The 21,047-nt window shown below is 43.3% G+C and overlaps 1 protein-coding gene across 3 annotated transcripts in view; it reads left to right on the forward strand.

The window, feature by feature from the left end:
* The window catches only part of VDAC2 (voltage dependent anion channel 2), a 21,926-nt gene extending 2,332 nt beyond the window's left edge, over positions 1-19,594 (forward strand). The window contains exons 4-11 of one of the 3 annotated variants that reach the window (XM_021943347.2): positions 1,507-1,556; positions 5,988-6,091; positions 7,163-7,315; positions 7,403-7,455; positions 8,863-9,090; positions 10,369-10,519; positions 17,900-17,957; positions 19,038-19,594. In XM_021943347.2, the coding sequence (XP_021799039.1) occupies positions 6,059-6,091; positions 7,163-7,315; positions 7,403-7,455; positions 8,863-9,090; positions 10,369-10,519; positions 17,900-17,957; positions 19,038-19,129 (768 nt within the window). In that variant the 5' untranslated portion in view covers positions 1,507-1,556; positions 5,988-6,058 and the 3' untranslated portion in view covers positions 19,130-19,594. Of the gene's footprint in view, positions 1-533; positions 633-1,506; positions 1,557-5,987; positions 6,092-7,162; positions 7,316-7,402; positions 7,456-8,862; positions 9,091-10,368; positions 10,520-17,899; positions 17,958-19,037 lie in introns of those variants that run through there. The other 2 variants (XM_003903729.5, XM_021943346.2) reach the window with 2 other exon arrangements.
* The last annotated feature ends 1,453 nt before the right edge of the window (positions 19,595-21,047 follow it).

Raw genomic sequence — 21,047 nt, forward strand, 5'->3', positions numbered from 1 at the left:
GGACCTCCTGGACTCAAGCGATCATCTTTCCTCAGCCTCCCAAGTCCCAAGTAGCTGGGACTACAGGCACACTCTGCCACACTTGGCTAATTTTTTTATTTTTCGTAGAGGTGGTGTCTCACTGTGTTACCCAGTAAACACAGTGGCCTCTCAAAGCCTGGTTGGATTACATTATAGGCATGAGCCACTATGCCCAGCCTTGTTTTAATTCTTCTGTTAGAAACTTAAGATGCTTACATTAAACTTCTGTGAAAATAGTTCTTTTACAATCTACATACCCCTCCCCCAATTTCCCAAAATTTTTTAAAACTGTAGTTAAGAGGATTTGAGCCTTTAAGAAAAAGCGACTTGTGCTTTAATTTTTTTCAGTTATAGCTTAGGTCTTGGTTGACTAGAGTTATGATATATTACTGTTTTGCTTTTGTGGTGACTCCTAGTACTTTCCAGAGTTATGAACTTTTTCAGGTAAATTTGAGTTTTCTTAAAGATTTTGTTCCATACCATCCCCCCCTTTATTTAGATTGTTGGAAATACCCCATTGCTGTATTATGATAAATTGGTTTTGTTTTTGTTTTTGTGTTTTTTTGAGACAGAGTCTCACTCTGTTGCCCAGGCTGGAGTGCAGTGGCGTGGTCTTGGCTCACTGTAGCCTCTGCCTCCTGGGTTCCAGCAATTCTCCTGCCTCAGCCTCTCTGGTAACTGGGATTACAGGCACGCACCACCATGCCTGGCTTTTTTTTTTTTTGCATTTTTAGTAGAGATGAGGTTTCACCATGTTGGCCAGGCTGGTTTTGAACTCCTGATCTCAAGTAATCCACCGCCTTAACTTCCTGAAGTGCTAGGATTCCAGGCATGAGCCACCGCACCCAGCCATATCATGATAAGTTATTAGCTATTCTGAGATTTAAATTGAATGATTTTTAAATCTAATATTTAAGTTTAAGAATAGTTTGGGGGCTGGGCGTGTTTGCTCACGTGTGTAATCTCAGCACTTTCGGAGGCGGAGGTGGGCAGATCATGAGGTCAGGAGATCGACACCATCCTGGCTAACACGGTGAAACCCCATCTCTACTAAAAATACAAAAAATTAGCCGGGTGTGGTGGTACGCACCTGTAGTCCCAACTACTCGGGAGACTGAGGCAGGAGAATCGCTGGAACGTGGGAGGCGGAGGTTGCAGTGAGCCGAGATCGTGCCATTGCACTCCAGCCTGGGCGGCAGAGTGAGACTCTGTCCCAAAAAAAAAAAAAGAATAGTTTGAAAGCGTTCTTTTGTGTACCAGCTACCAAAAAACTAGACAAAGCAGCATAGGGATAATTCTGCCCTTTATAAGCCAGTTTACAAAAGATGAATTTGTAACAATTTCATTTAAATATTGTATATTAACACATTTTTATCCACCTCTGAGTATGTGGAATCTTTTTGTTTTTTATGTATAGTCAATAATTGCTATGTATCTTTCATACAAAATAATCATTTTGTTTCTTTTGCTCTCTATTTGTTGAAGGTTTTGGGTTGGTGAAACTGGATGTGAAAACAAAGTCTTGCAGTGGCGTGGTGAGTGTTACTGTTGAATAAGTTCTATTGAACCTTTATAATTTTTCAACTCGTAAAATGGTCATAACTGAAAGATGTCTACCTGTTTTGTCTTAAAGAAGAGGCGGAAGTTAACTTTAAGAGATTTGCTTGTAACCTGATTTATTTTGGTCTTGAATGTGATTTCTGATTTTCATGTGGTCTTTTGTCGTGTTATGTATGCACAAGGAACTTAGGAAAGACCAGTCAGGTGGTATTCTTTACTCAGTAAGATTACACATTTGAAGGCAGGGAACCCATGAGACTTTTTTGTAACCCTTTGTCAACAATGCTCGTCAGTTATGGGCATAAAATTATCAGGAACACTTTAATCATTTATATAATGTGTACTAATCATTTATATAATGTCCATTTTCTAGCAGTTCTCCCTGGAGAAGATTTCCACATGTATTTTGTGAGTTTAGGGAGTCCTGATCTGAATTTTTTTTTTTTTGAGATGGAGTCTCACTCTGTCACTTAGACTGGAGTGCAGTGGTGTGATCGTGGCTCACTGCAACCTCTGCCTCTTGAGTTCAGGTGTGTCTCCTGCCTCAGCCTCTCTAGTGGCTGGAATTACAGGTGCCCACCACCCTGCCTGACTGATTTTCATATTTTTAGTAGAGCTGGGGTTTCACCATGTTGGCCAGGCTGGTCTCCAACTCTAGACCTCAGGTGATCCACCCACCTCGGCCCTGGAGAGTGCTGGGATTACAGGTGTGAGTCACCATGCCCGGCCAAGACTTTTGGTTTTTTTTTTGAGATGGAGTCTCACTCTGTTGCCCAGGCTGGAGTGCAGTGATGTGACTTGGCTCACTGCAACCACCGCCTCCCAGGTTCATGCCATTCTCTTGCCTCAGCCTCCCGAGTAGCTGGGACTATAGGTGCCTGCCACCATGCCCAGCTAATTTTTGTATTTTTAGTAGAGACAGGGTTTCACTATGTTGGTCAGGCTGGTCTTGAACTCCTAACCTTTTGATCCGCCCGCCTCAGCCTCCCAAAGTGCTGGGATTATAGGCGTGAGCCACTGTGCCTGGCCAAGAATATTTTTTAAAGAGGTTAATATTTTAGTATTTTGGTGACTTGATAGTTGAGTGAACTGTTACAAAGGGGATAAAGTAAAATTTAACTTTCTTTGAGACAGAGTCTCACTCTGTTGCCCAGACTGGAGTGCAGTGGCACAATCTCAGCTCACTGCAGCCTCAAGCAATCTTCCCACGTCAGCCGCCCAAGCATCTGGGAGTATAGGCCCTATCATCATGCCTGAGTATTTTTTATAGTTTTTCTAGAGGTGACGTTTTGCCGTGTTGCCCAGGCTGGTCTTGAATTCCTGAGCTCAAGTGATCCATCTGCCTTGGATTGACCTCCCAAAGTGCTGGGATTACAGATGTGAGCCACCATGCCCAGCTAGTAAAATTTTACTTTGTGCAATTTTTTTTACTCTAAAAGTTTTTGTTTTGAGATTATTTCGGGGTGGGTATAAGTGTGTGCATATTAGAATACTATAGGTTATTTTGATATATGTATGTGTGTGTATATATATAGAGAGAGAGAGACTTTTTTTTTTTTTTTTTGAGACCGAGTCTCGCACTGTCACCCAGGCTGGAGTGCAGTGGCATGATCTCGGCTCACTGCAAGCTCCACCTCCCAGGTTCACGCCATTCTCTTGCCTCAGCCTCCTGAGTAGCTGGAACTACAGGCACTGGCCACCACCACACCCGTCTAATTTTTTTGTGTTTTTAGTAGAGATGGGGTTTCACCATGTTAGCCAGGATGGTCTCGATCTCCTGACCTCGTGATCTGCCCGCCTCAGGCTCCCAAAGTGCTGGGATTACAGGCATGAACCACCACGCCCGGCCTGTATAGACATTTTTGAGGTAGTGCATGTAACTGATATTTATTTAAATTAATCGTATTGTGGTTTCTTTCTTTGGTTTTTTTTTTTTTTTTTTTTTTTTACCCCCGAGACGCAGTCTTGCTCTGTCGCCCAGGCTGGAATGCAGTGGCATGATCTCAGCTCATTGCAACCTCCACCTCCCAGGTTCAAGCGATTCTCCTGCCTCAACCTGAGCCTCCCAAGTAGCTGGGATTACAGGTGCTTGCCACCATGCCCTGCTAATTCTTGGATTTTTAGTAGAAACAGGGTTTTGCCATGTTGACCAGTCTGGTCTCAAACTCCTGACCTCAAGTGATCCCAAAGTGCTGGGATTACAGGCGTGAGCCACAGCGCTTGGCCTATAGTTGTTTAAAAGCCTAGGCCTGTTGGATTTCTGGGGTTTTACATTGATCATATCTGTCACTTGTTTTCTTTGGTCTGAAAGGAAGCCTAGGTGTTTAGTTATGATTGAATGACTTATTTGGCCAAGTTAACAGGTTACAACGCGGTGATTTAGTGTGTTTTTTAATGTTCCTATTGTTAGTCTATTGAGGCCCCTACCGTATTTGTTGAAACACAAAGGGCCTTCTAAAAAAGACTCAGTCCTCGTGTTTAAAAAGCTTACTTTCTAGTTGGAGAGATAAAATAAACTGAGAATACTGAGATAATTAATATCAAATACTAGATTGTTTGATAAACCAAATCTTTGTTGGAAAAGAATAGATTATTGTGTATAGGGTTAGGGAAAGTTTTATGGAAGTAGGTTTAAGAGCATGAAGGATGTATAGGAGCTGGATTAGGTGTAGCATGTTTTTACTCACATTTAATACATGTAATTGAACAGCCGTGGTATTGATCCTGTAGTTTGTCTCTGGCCCCAGATAAGTCCCATTAATACCTGGCTCTGTTTTCTTACCTGAACTGCAAAGCTACTGAGGCCACCCCAGAATGTAGAAGCCAAACTGTCTGGTGGTAAAGGGCATGAGCTGTAATCTGGCCCAACTCTGGTCCCACAGGGTGGTATTGGCTTTGTTTCTTGAGACTTCCGTGGCATGTGTATATAGGCTGGCTCTTGATCTATGGGCTGATGGATGGCAGTGGGTGGGGCCCCAAGAGTCATTAATGTCATTCAGGATTAAAAATAGCTACTCACAAATTCCCCATTCAAACTATCTGCTAGAAGAACCTGTTCCATATATATTATTTTAATAATGCTTTCGTTTTCTGTGGAGCATATGAAAATGTACAAACTTTCACAGTGTCAGTTCAATTTAATCATCTGGAGGTAAGCTTTGTAATTATAGTTGCAGAAACAGACCCAAAAAAGGTAAGTGAGGCTGGTCACAGTGGCTCATTCCTGTAATCCCAGCGCTTTGGGAGGCCAAGGCAGGAGGATCACTTGAGCCCAGGAGTTCTGAGACTAACCTGGGCAACATAGCGAGACCCTGTCTCTACAAAAAATTTAAAAATTTGCTGTGCTTGTTGGTGGGCACCTGAAGTCCCAGCTACTTGGGAGGCTGAGATAGCAGGATCGCTTCGCTTCAGCCCAGGAGTTTGAGGCTGCAGTGAGCTGTGCCTGTGGCACTGTACTCCAACCTGCGCGACAGTGATACCCTGTCTCCAAAAAAAAAAAAAACCAAAAAATGTGTCCTGCCCAGTGTGATGCGTTTGGTAAATGACATGAAGAACTGGACATCAGAACTCCCAATTTTTATGTCCAGTGTTCTTTCCTAACAGGATCCAATGGTTTTTTTTTTTTTTGAGATGGAGTCTTGCTCTGTCGCCCAGGTTGGAGTACCGTGGCGCGATCTCAGCTCACTGCAAGCTCTGCCTCCTGGGTTCATACCATTCTTCTGCCTACAGGTGCCCACCCCCACACGCAGCTAGGTTTTTGTATTTTAATAGAGATGGGGTTTCACCGTGTTAGCTAGGATGGTCTCGATCTCCTGACCTCGTGATCTGCCCGCCTCGGCCTCCCAAAGTGCTAGGATTACACGCGTGAGCCACCGTGCCTGGCCAGTCTAATGCTTTTTTTTTTTTAATTGGAGATGGAGTCTCACTCACTCCATCACCAAGTTAGTGTGCCGTGGCACCATCTTGGCTCACTGCAACCTCAGGCTCTCGAGTTCAAGTGATTCTCCTGCCTCAGACTCCTGAGTGCTGGGATTACAGGGATGCACCACCATGCCTGGCTAATTTTTGTATGTTTAGTAGAGATGGGGTTTCACCATTTTGGCTAGGCTGGTCTCAAACTCCCTACCTCAAGTGATCGTCCCGCCTCAGCCTCCTGAAGTGCTGGGATTACAGGTGTGACCCACCGTGCCCAGCCAATCCAGTGCTTTTTAGTGTAGGTATTGAGGGCTATGCTTTGACTTGAAATTCTTATTAATGAAAGGATCTAATTTAGGAGAGTATATATAAGACCTGAGGATTTGTCTCTATCAGCAGAGCAATAGTTATACAAATGTACTATTTTCTGAGAGAAGGATGACTGCCCTTTCCTCCTGTTGATACAGTTTTTGATATTTCTCACTCTGCAGATATCACAATTTCTGGCTGTAGTCTCTTTATTATTTTCACATCAGCTGTCTTCCTTAGGCATGGCGTGGTGATGCTTGTGATCCCAGCTACTCAGGAGGCTGAGGTATGTGGATCACTTGAGCCTGGGAGGTTGAGGCTGCAGTGAGCTGTGATCACACCACTGTGCTCCAGCTTGGGTGACAGAGGCAAGATGCTGTCTCAAACAAACAAACAAAAATTCAGATAAGCCCTCCATATTTTTTCTTTTTCAGTTCGTGTGCAACCAGGGATTGGCACATTATTATTTTTAGACAGGGTCTCACTGTGTCACCCATGCTGAGTGCAGTGGTGGGATTATGGCTCACTGCAGCTTGGACCTCCCAGGCTCAAGCAATCTTCCCACCTTGGCCTCCTGAGTAGCTGGGACTACAGGCGCACACCACCACGCTGAGCTGGTTTCTTAATTTTTGTAGAGATGGCGTCTTGCTATGTTGCCCAGGCTGGTCTCTAAGTGCTGGGATCATAGGCGTGAGCCGCCACTCTCAGTTTCCCGCTGACTTTTGAATCCCAAATAAAATCACCTTAGCAAAACCTTCCTTAAAAGATGTACAGTTGGCCGGGCGCAGTGGCTCACGTTTGTAATCCAGCACTTTGGGAGGCCGAGGTGGTGGATCACCTGAGGTCAGGAGTTGGGAGACCAGCCTGGCCAACATAGTGAAACCCCATCTGTACTAAAAATACAAAAATCAGCTGGGCGTGGTGGCGGGCATCTGTAATCCCAGCTACTTGGGAGACTGAGGCAGGAGAATCACTTGAACCTGGAAGGCGGAGGTTGCAGTAAGCCAAGATCACGCCACTGCATTCCAGCGTGGCAACAGAGCGGGACTCGGTCTCAAAAAAAAAAAAGGGTGTACAGTTTGTTCACTTGAGAATTCACTACAGATGAACTTGTGATTGATTAGAAGTGTCAGCTGTATGTGAAGTGGCAGTCAGTTGCTCAAAGGCTTGTCACTCTTATATAAGCTTCAGAGAGTAGCACAGTGCAGAGGGATACGAGTGTTCAGGAAGCTAGAAAAAGGAGGATTCATGAGTTTACCAAATGTTTCAGCGGGTTGTGTGTGTGTGTGTGTTTGTAAGTTAGTGATGAATTCTAGGCTTATGAGACTGTTCATGAAGTTATTGATTGTCTTGTTAGGAATTTTCAACGTCTGGTTCATCTAATACAGACACTGGTAAAGTTACTGGGACCTTGGAGACCAAATATAAGTGGTGTGAGTATGGTCTGACTTTCACAGAAAAGTGGAACACTGATAACACTCTGGGAACAGAAATCGCAATTGAAGACCAGGTAACATTTTGAAAATTTTAGTATTAATTTTATTAATTATTTTTGTATTTCAAAAAAAGAAAGCAAATTACTTTTCTTTCAAAATAGATTTGTCAAGGTTTGAAACTGACATTTGATACTACCTTCTCACCAAACACAGGGTAAGCACAGACATTTTTATCTGTATTACATTTAAAAGCATTTCTCTTTTGTGTATTTAGAAAAGGTGTACTTTTACTGTTTGATAGCGTGTTAAGCTACCTTGTGGTGGTGAAATCTCTGTATCTGCTTTTATTTATTTATTTGAGATGGAGTCTTCTCTGTGTCACCCAGACTGGAATGCGGTGGCATCATCTTGGCTTACTGCAACCTCCACCTCCCAGGTTCAAGCGATTCTTCTGCCTCAGCCTCCCTGAGTAGCAGGGACCACAGGCGCACGCCACCACGCCCAGCTAATTTTTGTATTTTTAGTAGAGGTAGGGTTTCGCCATGTTGGCCAGGCTCTTCTGGAACTAATGACCTCAGGTGATCTGCCTGCGTTGGCCTCCCAAAATGGTGGGATTACAGACATGAGTCACCGTGCCTGGCCATTTTTTTTTTTCCCATATTTTATTGCCTCTATTTTATTTTATTTTTTTTTGTTTTGTTTTATTTATTTTTATTTTTATTTTTATTTGAGACAGAGTCTCACTCTGTCACCCAGGCTGGAGTGTAGTGGCATGATCTTGGCTCACTGCAGCCTCCGCCTCCCGGGTTCAAGTGATTCTCCTGCCTCAGCCTCCTGAGTAGCTGAGATTACAGGCGGTGTGCCACCACGCCCACCTAATTTTTGTATTTTTAGTAGAGACAGGGTTTCACCATGTTGGTCAGGCTGGTCTTGAACTCCTGACTTTGTGATCTGCCTGCTGTGGCCTCCCAGAGTGCTGGGATTACAGGTGTGAGCCACCGCTCCCAGCCTATTTATTTATTCTCTGTCACCCAGGCTGGACTGCAATGGTGCGATCTTGGCTCACTGCAACCCTTGCCTGCTGGGTTCAAGTGATTCTCCTGCCTCAGCCTTCCGAGTAGCTGGGATTACAGGCATGTGCCACTATGCCTGGCTAATTTTTTTTTGTATTTTTAGTAGAGATGGGGTTTCACCATGCTGGCCAGGCTGGTCTTGAACTCCTGACCTTAGGTGATCCACCCGCCTCAGCCTTCCACAGTGCTGAGATTTCAGGCGGGAGCCACCATGCCTGGCCTATATCTGCTTTTAGAATACTATGGTTGCTATCATTGGCTTGCCTTCAAATATTTGCCTCTTCGTTGTTGCACTAACTTGGGCAATTAATGTGTTTCTAACAGGCTTTTGTGAATGAATGATAATTCTGCAAAGCAGTTGTAGATGGCCGTCCAGTTGCCTCGTGTCCTTGTCTTGTAGTTCATTGAGATGATTTTTTTACTCGGTTATTGTATTGCTGGTTTTTACTCCCTGGTCATACTGCAGTTCATTTAAGTCTGTTTTGTGCTCTTTTGTGCATAAGTGTGTGTACGTTTTTCCCAGTGACGTCAGTTTGTTCTTTTTCCAGAAAGAAAAGTGGTAAAATCAAGTCCTCTTACAAGAGGGAGTGTATAAACCTTGGTTGTGATGTTGACTTTGATTTTGCTGGACCTGCAATCCATGGTTCAGCTGTCTTTGGTTATGAGGGCTGGCTTGCTGGGTACCAGATGACCTTTGACAGTGCCAAATCAAAGCTGACAAGGAATAACTTTGCAGTGGGCTACAGGACTGGGGACTTCCAGCTACACACTAATGTGTAAGTATTTCTTTCATAGGATACTGTGATGTAGGCCCTCAGAGGATGATTTTGATGTCTGTCATCTCTTATTGATCTGGGTGCACCCTAAAGAATTTCTCTTAACATTTAAAAACAAAATCATTCTTGGTCGTTTCTAGGGTGCCCCTTGAAAGCTTATAGTAAAAGAATGTCAATCTGACCTTTGGTGCTGAGAGAGTAAATGTTCATTTTATATGGGGTTTAATGCACTTTGTAGTTTTACACGAGGCATTAGATATTGGCAGACTGCTACCAGTATATTCATTTTAAAAGATGTGTGGGATGCTGACGTGATAGGATTGCCTAAAATGTATGGCGTTTTGTTGTTGGGTTTTTTTTTTCTATCTTTTTTTTTTTTTTGTTGAGACAGAGTTGCTCTGTGGTGATCTCAGCTCACTGCAACATCCACCTCCCGGGTTCAAACAGTTCTCCTGCCTCAGCCTCCCAAGTAGCTGGGACTACAGGCGCATGCCACCACGCCCGGCTAATTTTTGTATTTTGGTAGAGACGGAGTTTCACCATGCTGGTGAGGCTGGTCTGGAACTCCTGACCTCTTGATCTGCCCACCTCCCAAATTGCTGGGATTACAGGCGTGAGCCACTGTGCCCAGCTGCTGCTGATGTTTTTTTGTTTGTTTTTTTTGTTTGTTTTTAATTATTTTTATAGAGATGAGGTCTTGCTATGTTGCCCAGGCTTGTCTCAAACTCCTGACCTCAAGCGATCCTCCTGCCTCCACCTAAAGTGTTGGGATTATAGGCGTGAGCCACTACATCCAGCCTGGTGTTTTTACCTAAGCCCAAACTAGATAGATACATGAAAAGTACTTAAAATGTTTTTCTTTCCATTGTAAAAATTCATTGGTAAATAACAAGCACAAAGAAGAAAACCTACATTTCTCATAATCATGCCAGCTAGGTATATAATCTTTGTTAACGTTGTGGTGGTTCACCTTTTTATATGTGTGTGTATATATATGTGTTTATGAAATACATAACCGAAAGACTATATGGGAATCTCTTGTATGTTTAATACAGTGTGATAATTCCACTGAATGGATATTGTATGGTTCATTTTACCAGTCCCTGTATGGGTATGGGTTGGGGTAAAAAACCCGTTAAAACTTGCAAGTTTTCAGTGGAACACTAAAGACCCACTTGAGCTGTGGTTTTTATTTAAATGTAATGCTACAAATCAACCTGTGCCTTAGACATTATTACATTGTCTATTCTAGATCTACTAATTTAAAATATCTCATAGGAATGATGGGACGGAATTTGGAGGATCAATTTATCAGAAAGTATGTGAAGATCTTGACACTTCAGTAAACCTTGCTTGGACATCAGGTACCAACTGCACTCGTTTTGGCATTGCAGCTAAATATCAGTTGGATCCTACTGCTTCCATTTCTGTGAGTACTTTTGTGGACTTAGAAGGGAGTTTTGGTTGTGGGAATGAGTCTTTGGGTATACTGAATTATGTTGAAAATTTGAACTGATTTCACACAGTCCCCAGTTTACAGATAGATTGGCTTTAGATTTTGAAATGTTGCTTTTTTGATGAATACAGTGTTAGATGTTTTATTTCCAGGCCAGGCCGGTGGAGTTTGTTTAATCTCAAAAACTGCCGAGTTAATGTTGATAATAACCTTGAGCCACAGGCCTGTCTAAACCCAACTATAGCTGGTGTTTTGGTCCCTGGGTAGTTTTTACCGTGTCAGAAATAATAGTGCTTTAATCTTTTTTTTTTTTTAAGGCTCTCTTTTGTCCAGGCTGGACTGCAGTGGCACAATCATGACTCCCTGCAGCCTTGACATTCTGGGTTCAACCTCAGCCTCCTACTATTCCCAATTAATTTTTTGATGTTTTTTTTGTAAGGATGGGATTTCCATATGTTGCCCATCCTAGGCTCAAGCTGTCATCCTCCTTTGGGAGGCTGTTGGGATTACAGGCATGAGCCACTGCACCTGGCTAGTATTTTAATCATCACTTTGTCTTTTTTTTTTTTTTTTTTTTTGAGATGGAGTCTCACTCTGTCGCCCAGGCTGGGGTGCAGTAGTGTGATCTCGGCTCACTGCAAGCTCCACCTCCTGGGTTCAAGCAATTCTTCTGCCTCAGCCTCACCAGTAGCTGAGATTACAGGTGCCCGCCACCACACCTGGCTAATTTTTTTGTATTTTTTAGTAAAGACGGGATTTGTTGGCCAGACTTGTCTCAAACTCCTGACCTCAAGTGATCCAGCTGCCTTAGCCTCCCAAAGTGCTGGGATTACAGGCATGAGCCACCACGGCTGGCCCCCTTCTCCATTTCTAATTGCACTACAGCAATAAAAACCTCAGGATTCATACAGCACACTATTCTGTTATTTGCATTGATGTCTGTGACATTTTAACAGATTTAATGTCAGTGGAAGAAGCTTATCTCACCTACTAGGAGTTCATAGTTAAAATGGGAAGGCAGGTTGGGACCCCTGTGTCATTTAGTGACTCCTGGGAATTAGTTTGGAAACTTACCTAGCCTTTCCCACTTAAGTAATGTTAGCTGCCACTCCAATTCGGCAGTACCCAGAAGCATTGCTTAATGCTCCTTGTGATATTAGGAAGTGTATATTTGGTTTTCCTTCCCTCTCCTGGCATAGAACTCCTAAAAAATCCTTGGAATCCCCAAAGTGTTAAGTATCTTTTTGTATGCTAATGAGTTGACTGGTGGCTGGCCACCTTTAGGTAGCTTCGGGGTGGGAGCTAGTCAGTGGAGAGACCAAGGTGTGATTAGAGGGTGGTGGGGAGAGGGGCTGAAGGTTAAGTTGTTCACCAATGGCTAGTGGTTTAATCAGTCATGCCTATATAATGAAGCCTGGTGAAAACCCACAAGGACAGAGGTTGGTGAGCTGGGTAGCCGAGGTTGCTGGAAGGTGGCATGCCTGGAGAGGGCATTGAAGCTGTGTCCTTTTCTATGTTTTGCACTGTACGTCTCTTCATCTGTATCCTTTGTAATATCCTTTATTAAAACTGGTAAATGTAAATAAAATACTTCTTGAGTTCTGTGACCTGCTCTAGGAAATTAATTGAACCCAAGGGAGGGGCTTGTGGGAACCTCTAGAGCTGCCAGGTCAGAAGCAGTTAAAACAACCTAGGGCTTGCAGTTGGCATCCGAAGTGGGAGGAGGGCGGTCTTGTGGGACTGAGCCCTTAACCTGTGGCATCTGATGTCTCCAGGATAGAATTGAATTGAATTACAGGACATTTAGCCAAGTGTCTGCTGCAGAAATTATTGCTTGCTTAGTGTGTGGGGAAAGCCCTCACACATATCACAGAAACATTCTGTGTTGTGAGAGAATAGTAGGAGAAACTGAGTTGGTTTTTTTCTGTATCCTCAGATGTCAGGATTGGGATTTGCTAGAGTGGCTCTAGCTAGAGTGGCTCATCGAAGCATGGTTTAGGAAGAAAAAGGATAAATGGATGGGGAATGAGGAACTTTTGACTCCTGGGTGGTCAGGTGGTCACCCCTACTATGGAGCCACAACTGTGCTGTGCTCAGGTACTTAAAAATTACCAGTGAAATTTGGAGATAGATCCAACTGCCAGGGAGTTGGTTCACTGGGTGCATAAGGGGAAGTGCAAACAATAAGAAACAAACAAAATATACAAGTCCTTGATTATTGTTATTTGTAATCACTAAAATCAAAGTGAAAGAGTGCTGGATTGTACCTTGATGCTAGACCAAACTCACCAACCTCGGGCAAAGTACCCCTAAGACCTGTATTTGCTGTATTTTGCCCAATTTGGAGAAATTTAAAAAGTCAGAAGTCAGAGATTACATTGAGAAATGTGATCTGAAATTGCCTGGGGCAGTAATCAGTTTAAAGCTGACAAATGGGGAAGGGTAGATTTCTGTTGGGAAGGCAAAGCAAATATCTCTAATTCTTACTGATTTGTAACGAAACTGATTTTTTTTTTGTACCATGCTCATACTGCCATATGGTAATACTGTTGGCAAGATTAAACTCCTTTGTGTAAGTAAGTCTTATAATACAGATTGATGATCATATGTATTGTGAAATTGAGTTGAAGCCTCCTCAGGATGTAACACCTATGGAAAATGACTGGCCTGAGGAGGAAATGGATCTCACTATCAGCTGATCTCTGTCCCGAATAGTTCTATACAAGGTACAAATAACAGTAGATCAAGGGGGAAAAAGCTGGTAGAAGAAGATAAAGATGTTTCTAATGGCTTCTGTGAACCTAAAGGAAGAAACTAAGGCACAAAATACAATTTTAAAGAATTTACTTGCACCATAATGAGGACAGCTGCCCAGCAGACCCAGATCCAAGTGGATTTGAGCTCCATTTGGCCTTTGTTACAAACAGGTTTTTAAAGGCCAAAAATCCAGGACAGGATGTGGGCCGATACAAAGTTGTTTGGCAGGAATACTCTTTGGTTTACAGAAATAACATTGATTAGTGATTGGCTATACATTGTTCTTTGTATCACAGATTCCAGGAACTCATGTTATATAATGTTAGATAATGGGTGAGGGTCACATTGTGTAACTTGCAGTAACACTTTAGATATTTACTAGCTAGCCTGGAAACTACAAGGAAGAAAAAAAAGAAAAAATGTTTTTAAACAATTTCCCTTGGGCATGGGGGTGTGTCCTGTGACTAAAGTCTCATTCTCACGTCTCTCTGGGCCTGATAAATTTTGCATACCTCACATTCCTCATACTGCTGAGCTATTTTTTTTTTCTCTTCATAGGACAAATTAGGTTTTTTTTTTTTTTTTTTTTTTTTTGAGACGGAGTCTCTTGTCATTTAGGCTGGAATGCAGTGGTGTGATCCTGGCTCACTGCAACCTCCACCTCCTGGGTTCAAGCCATTCTGGTGCCTCAGCCTCCCGAGTAGCATTATAGGTGCCTGCTATCATGCCTGGCTAATTTTTGTATTTTTAGTAGAGATGAGGTTTCGCCATGTTGGCCAGGCTGTTCTCAAACTCCTGACCTCTGGTGATCCGCCCGCCTCAGCCTCCCGAAGTGCTGAGATTACAGACGTGAGCCCCCGCGCCTGGCCTAGTTTCTTTTTAAACCTATCCCTATCCTACAGTAGCTTCTCCAGATGATAAGCATATTTGTGTTTGTACTCTTGCAGATATGTGTGTTATATAAATGTAACAAGTGTAAACATCCTTGACAGATATATGGACTTTTTTGCTCTAAGGGATCCCTGTTTGAAACCAGGGGGTGGCCTATGATACTATGGTGTATATATTTTGGTTTTTGTCCAGTTCCTGGCTCACAGCTTCTGTAACCCTTGCAATTTCCCAAGTGACTAGAGCAGTAGGAGTATCTTTTGTTGAGATATTTGGCCATTTGTTCTTGGTTCCTGAAACAGCTCCAGAGCATAAAAGTGAAAGAGTCTTTTGTGGTTTTTTTTTGAGATGGAGTCTCGCTCTGTCGCCCAGGCTGGAGTGCAGTGGCGCGATCTCGGCTCACTGCAAGCTCCGCCTCCCGGGTTTACGCCATTCTCCTGCCTCAGCCTCCTGAGTAGCTGGGACTATAGGCGCCCGCCACCTCGCCCGGCTAGTTTTTTGTATTTTTAAGTAGAGACGGGGTTTCACCGTGTTAGCCAGGATGGTCTCGGTCTCCTGACCTCGTGATCCGCCCCTCTCGGCCTCCCAAAGTGCTGGGATTACAGGCTTGAGCCACCGCGCCCGGCCGGTTTTTTTTTTTTTTTAGATGAAATCTCGCTGTCACCCAGGCTGGATGGAGTGCAGTGGCACCATCTCTGCTCACTGCAACGTCTGCCTCCCAGGCTCAAGTAGTTCTCATGCCTCAGCCTACCTAGTAGCGGGGATGACAGGTGCCTGCCACCACGCCCAGCTAATTTTTGTATTTTCAGTACAAATGAGGTTTCACCATGTTGGCCAGGTGGGTCTCTAACCCCTGACCTCAGGTGATTCCCCTGCCTTGGCTCCCAAAGTGCTGGGGTAACAGGCACAAGCCACTGTGCCCTGGGCTATTTTGTTATTTTTAACGGGTCCTTTTCACCCACATCTGAACTTATGTTAATGAGGTGATTTTTGGATAGTCCCTAGATGACCACATGGTAGGGGGTGCTGGTTGCTAGGGAACAAACCTTCCTTGGGGAGGGCATAGTAGCTGAAGGTTGAGCCAGTGACCAGTGAGTTAATTAATCGTGCCTTTGTAATGAAGTCTCCATAAAAACCCAAAGGACTGAGTTCAGGGGGCCTTCAGGAAGGTAAACAATAATACATTCATGTTATGGGAGGATGGGGCACCCCAGCTTCACAGGGATGGAAGCTCCTGTGCTTGGGACCCTTCCAGACCTCACCTATAAAGGAAAAGATACATAAGTATCTTCATCTGGCTGTTCATTTACATCCTTTAAAATATCCTATATAACTGGTAAATGTGTTTCCCTGAGTTCTCTGTGCCACTCTGGGAAATTGAACCCCAGGGACTTGTGGGAACCCCGACTTATAACCAGTCTGTAAGAAACAGGCAAAACAACCTGGAACTTTCAATTGGCATGGAAAATGAGGGCGGGGCAGTTTTATGAAACTGAGCGCTGAACCTGTGTGTGATCCAATGCTCTCTCTCCAGGTAGATAGTATCAGAATCGAATTAGAGAACATCTAGCTGGAATCTGCTGCAGAATTGTTTGCTTGATGTGTGGGAAATTCTCCCTAGGCCTTGTGAGAGTATAGAGGGAGAAACTGAGTTTATTTTTTCTACTCCTTATCACAGTTTCATGGTTTAACTCCTACTGTTAAATAATAGGATTTATTTTTTTTTTTTCTTTTTTTTTTTTTTTTTTTGAGACAGAGTCTCACTTTGTCGCCCTGGCTGGAGTGCAGTGGTGCGATCTCTGCTCACTGCAACCTCTGCCACCCGGATTCAAGCGATTCTCCTGCCTTAGCTCCCCGAGTAGCTGGGATTACGGGCGCCTGCCACTGTGCCTGGCTAATTTTTGTAGTTTTAGTAGAGATGGGGTTTCACCATCTTGGCCAGGCTAGTCTTGAACTCCTAACCTCGTGATCCTCCCAAAGTGCTGGGATTACAGGCGTGAGCCACTGAGTCTGGCCAATAGTAGGAATTTCTTTTTTTTTTTTTTTTGAGACGGGAGTCCCACTCTGTCGCCGAGGCTAGAGTGCAGTGGCGCAATCTCAGCTCACTGCAACCTCCGCCTTCCGGGTTCACGCCCTGGCTAATTTTTTGTATTTTTAGTAGAGACAGGGTTTCACCGTGTTAGCCAGGCTGGTCTCGATCTCCTGACCTTGTGATCTGCCCACCTCGGCCTCCCAAAGTGCTGGGATTACAGGTGTGAACCATTGCGCCCGGCCAATAATAGGAATGTCTGTTCAGCTGTCTGAGGCTCTTATTTGTAGGGCACAGATGGTCATTAGTGAGGCATTTTTTTTTCTTTTCTTTTTCTTTTTTTTTTTTGCTTTGTGTTGCCTAGGCTGGAGTTCACTAGTGCAACCACAGCTCACTGTACCCTCAGCCACCTGGGCTCAAGAGATCCTTCCATCTCACTCCCGCTTCCCCGATAGTTGGGTAGGTGTGCACCATCATGCCAAGCTAGAAAAATTTTGTACAGACAGACAGGGGTCTCACTATGTTGCTCAGACTGTTGTTGAATTCCTGGGCTCAAGTGATCCTCCCGCCTTGGCCCCCAAAGTGCTGGGATTACTGGTGTCAGTCACTGCACCAGGCCTGTTTTTTGTTTTAGATGGTCATTGGTAGCTCATGAATATTTGGCTGTAGTGCCAAGTGAATACAGGTGTTGTGGATGTGGTTTGTGTCTGTATAGTTACATCATTTCTTTCTCTGGATTGGGCTCTTTGGATGAATCATTTGGAGATCTGTTTTGGTCACATAGGCTGTTTGTTACCTTTATACAGTAGCCCTCAGAATGCTGAAAGCAAAGCAAAGTTGCGTATCTAGGCAACCTATGCCCTGGAAATGAAGGGAGGTGTTCCTGGCCTCTGGTGTGGCTTCATAATGTTAGGGGTGGTAGAGAATGGAACTAGAAGGAATCTACTCCTTACTATGTCTTACTCTTCAGGGTTCCTTCCAGCCCTTGAAGTCTGTAAGTCCTGAAATGTTAGGATTGTGCAAGGAAGGCAGGGGCCTGGATTGGTACATGATACCTCACTGGGATCTCCTCCCAAGCACAGTGGTTACATACAGCCAGAACTCAGTGGCACTGGCATTCATGAGAGGTGTGAGAATGTGAGGATAAAGGATTGTTTGATCTGATTCTTCAGAGGAATTACTTGTTTGGAGATTTTTTTTTTTTCTTTTAACATTGATGGTTTTGGTTCTTTAGGAAGAGTCCTGAAAGTAGGAAAGTTTACATGTGTGTAACTAAGTCATGAATTTAAACTTTATACCCTGCACTTTAAGGCTGCTGTGTGTCACCTCTAGTGAGCCTGATTTGTACCACATTTGGTCTGGTTTTGTTGTGCTAGACTAGAATCGACAAAGATGATTTTTATGAGAGTGCTTAGGCTCTTGTGCTGTACGGACAGTTTGGGGTCTTTGGATACATTCCAGTGGCTATCAGGAGTATCGTGTCCTACTGACAATTTGATTTTTGAGTTGAATGGATACGAATTAAGTAGTACCTGATTTCTGTTTGGCTTAATACATAATGAATTTTATTGTCTCATGAATAAAACTGAACACTTCATGACTACATGATGGGGAAACATGTAGGGGCTTTGTCCCTACTGAAATATTTTTCTTACAGTTGTTTTTGAATTTTATTTTAGGCAAAAGTCAACAACTCTAGCTTAATTGGAGTAGGCTACACTCAGACTCTGAGGCCTGGTAAGTATTCTTGATAAAGTAGGATTGTTTTGATAGTATTAAAAAAATTAGTTTTCATTCTTCAACTTATTTTTCAGACCTTTCAAGCACACAGAAGAGTACAATAAATACATGTTTACCTTTTGCCACAACTCTTTCTTTCCTTCCTTCCTTTCTTTCTTTCTTTTTCTTTCTTTTCCTTTCTTTCCCTCCCTCCCTTCCTTCCTTCCTTTCTCTCTCTCTCTCTCTCTAAAATAAAAGTAATTTTTATTTTGTTGATAAAAGTTCACTCATTGCTTTGGTTCTGTCTATAGTCTTGTTGACTTTATATAATATTTTGAAGCATGCTGTGTCTAGAGCAGCATTTCTCCAACTTCACAGTGCACATGACTCATCTTGGAGTCTGGTTAAAGTACTGGGGACTTTCCCCCCTCCAAATAGGGATTTTCCTTCCCAAAGTTTATTTTGGCGATTTTGAAACCTAAAGAAAAGTTGGAAGAATGGTACAGTGAACATCATATACTACCCTTACCCTATGTTGACCAGTTATTAAAATTTACAACATTTATGTCTCTGAAACTTCACATACTTTTTTAAAAAAAATGTATGTTTTGCAGACATACAGACACGGCAGCTCCTAGCATGTGTATCCTAAGAGTAAGACATTTTTCTTTATAAGCACAATACCATTATCGCATCTAAGAAAACTAACATTAATGTAATACCAAATATATATTCAGATTTACCCCCGTCCCCAAATGTGTCTTTATTTTAGGTTTCCCTTTCTAGGATCTAATTATGATTATGTCTCTAGTCTCTTTTCATCTGGATAGTATACTCAACATTATTGTATATTCTAGAGCACTTTGAACTTGTTATTAAAACATTTCTCTGTGACTTGGTGCCTTACCTAGAATAGTAACCCAGTCCTTCTGGTGTCTCAGATACTTCCAAGCGCCCTCTGGTGGCCAGCACTAGTAGGTCAGCTGACAGGCTGAGGAAGTGACAGGCAGGCTTCTGGGGATGACTGTGAAAGAAGGCTCAGACTGAGTGAAGTGCCAGGTACATCACAGTTTTTTGTTTTTGTGTTTGTCTTAATAGGTGTGAAGCTTACACTCTCTGCTCTGGTAGACGGAAAGAGCATTAATGCTGGAGGCCACAAGCTTGGGCTCGCCCTGGAGTTGGAGGCTTAATCCAGCTGAAAGATACCTTTGGGAATGGATATCAGAAGATTTGGCCTTAATATATTTTCATTGTGACCAGCAGCAGGCTTTTTTTCCCCCAAGAAGATGATCAAAACAAAGGATGATCTCAACAAGAGCTGTATTTTAAGTATTTAGACAGTTCCTTGTTAGCTGGTTTCTAGTTGAATTGGTTATCTAGTTACCAATGCTGCAGTCCTGCAGTCACCTATACATTATTTAAATGTATTTAACTGTTAAATGCGCTACCCACCAATAATGAAATAGACCTTTATGAAAACTGTGCAATTGTGTGCATGTTTGTTTTTATGTTCCTTTAGGAAACATTGACTATTACCATTGAATGAGATGGATCAGTGGATATTGAGATGAGGTTAAAAATTTTGTTAAGTTCAGCCATTATTACTTTTGGTATCCCAGAACATGACAAATTATGAATAAAACAAGTATACATAATTAATGGCTCCAAGTATTTGCAGAGTTCCACGTTTGCCAGCTAGGGTCAAATCTCCGTGGTAGCTAGCCAGTATTTAATTTTTCCAGTGAGTATTTTGCTCTTTACCTAAATCTGTGCCACAGAATCTTCTGTGTCCCTAGAATAATTCCACGAGCTTTTTAAGACTACAGTAAGAGGATACATGCTTTTACACTCTTCAGTTTGTAAGTCTGTGCAGAATTGCCCTGCATAACTGAAAGGAAAAAGAAGGTGCTGAAAAGATACACAAACACACCATACCCCTGTGAGCTACTGCTAGGAAAATAAAGTAGGCCCTGGTTTGGTGCGATGGTGTTAGGCGTACAGAAGAGGAGTAAGTTGTAGACAGTAAGGGTAACCTGTGGGACTCTGAGAGATCATTACTCATTTCCTTCTAGGCAGACATTGAAAGGTGGGTATAGGTAGACGACCAGAGGCAACCCCTTTTGGCTGTGTAGCATTGGCCTTCATCTGGGTACGAATGAGACATTAATAGGTGGTTCTGATTGGAAAAGCAGGAAAGAGCAAGTTTTCTGATAGGAGATAATTGGAATGATATGATTAAAGGCTGGAGAAGATTTGTTCAACAAATCTGTAATAGTAGACCTGAAGAATGGTAGAACCTGAGTGGTAAGAAATGGGTAAGAAAATGGAAGGACTCATCACCCAAGAAATGATACATGCTACAAACTTTTGAGATTGAGAAGAAGCTGGTGAGAAACCAGAGCTCAAGCAAGCTGTCCACACAGGAGGGTTGGGGGCATGAAGACCCCTCTGGTCCCACTTTGTCCTAGGGGACTGGCTTGAATGGCCCATGTGAATCATGGTTCTCTGAAAGGCCCTCTCCAGACAGACATGACTTAAGGGACAGAAGGTTAGAATTTGAGTCAGCCTGAGTCAGGTAAGAGGAGAAACATGAAAAGATGTCCATGCAGGCTAGGCCTGAAAGCAACTCTTACAGTGTAAAGTAGACCCACAGGTAACTAATCACTGCTGGTGGTCCTCTAAAGGGAAAAATCCTAGTCATGGGGACTGCTGCCCCTTAGCTAACAGGTGGCCCTTTATTGGGCAGTGGCTACAGTAATTTAGACTGAGGTGTGGCACAAGTGAGTTAGCTGGCTGTCAAGGATCTGCTTAGAGTAAATTGAACCTATTCACTCATGTGCATCCTAATATGCTTTCATGAGTTAGAAAAGTGTAGGTTTCCAGCCATGGTCCTGTGTAGTGTCCAAAATGCAAAGTGTGTCCCAGGAGCTGTGAGGTCATGTGGCTTTTTTTTTTTTTTTTTCTTTGAGACGGAGTCTCGCGCTCTCGCCCAGGCTGGAGTGCAGTGGTGCGATCTCGGCTCACTGCAAGCTCCGCCTCCCGGGTTCACGCCATTCTCCTGCCTCAGCCTCCCGAGTAGCTGGGACTACAGGCGCCCGCCACCTTGCC

This window comes from Papio anubis, chromosome 11 (genome assembly GCF_008728515.1).
Source record: "Papio anubis isolate 15944 chromosome 11, Panubis1.0, whole genome shotgun sequence".
Classification (NCBI taxonomy): Eukaryota; Metazoa; Chordata; class Mammalia; order Primates; family Cercopithecidae; genus Papio; species Papio anubis.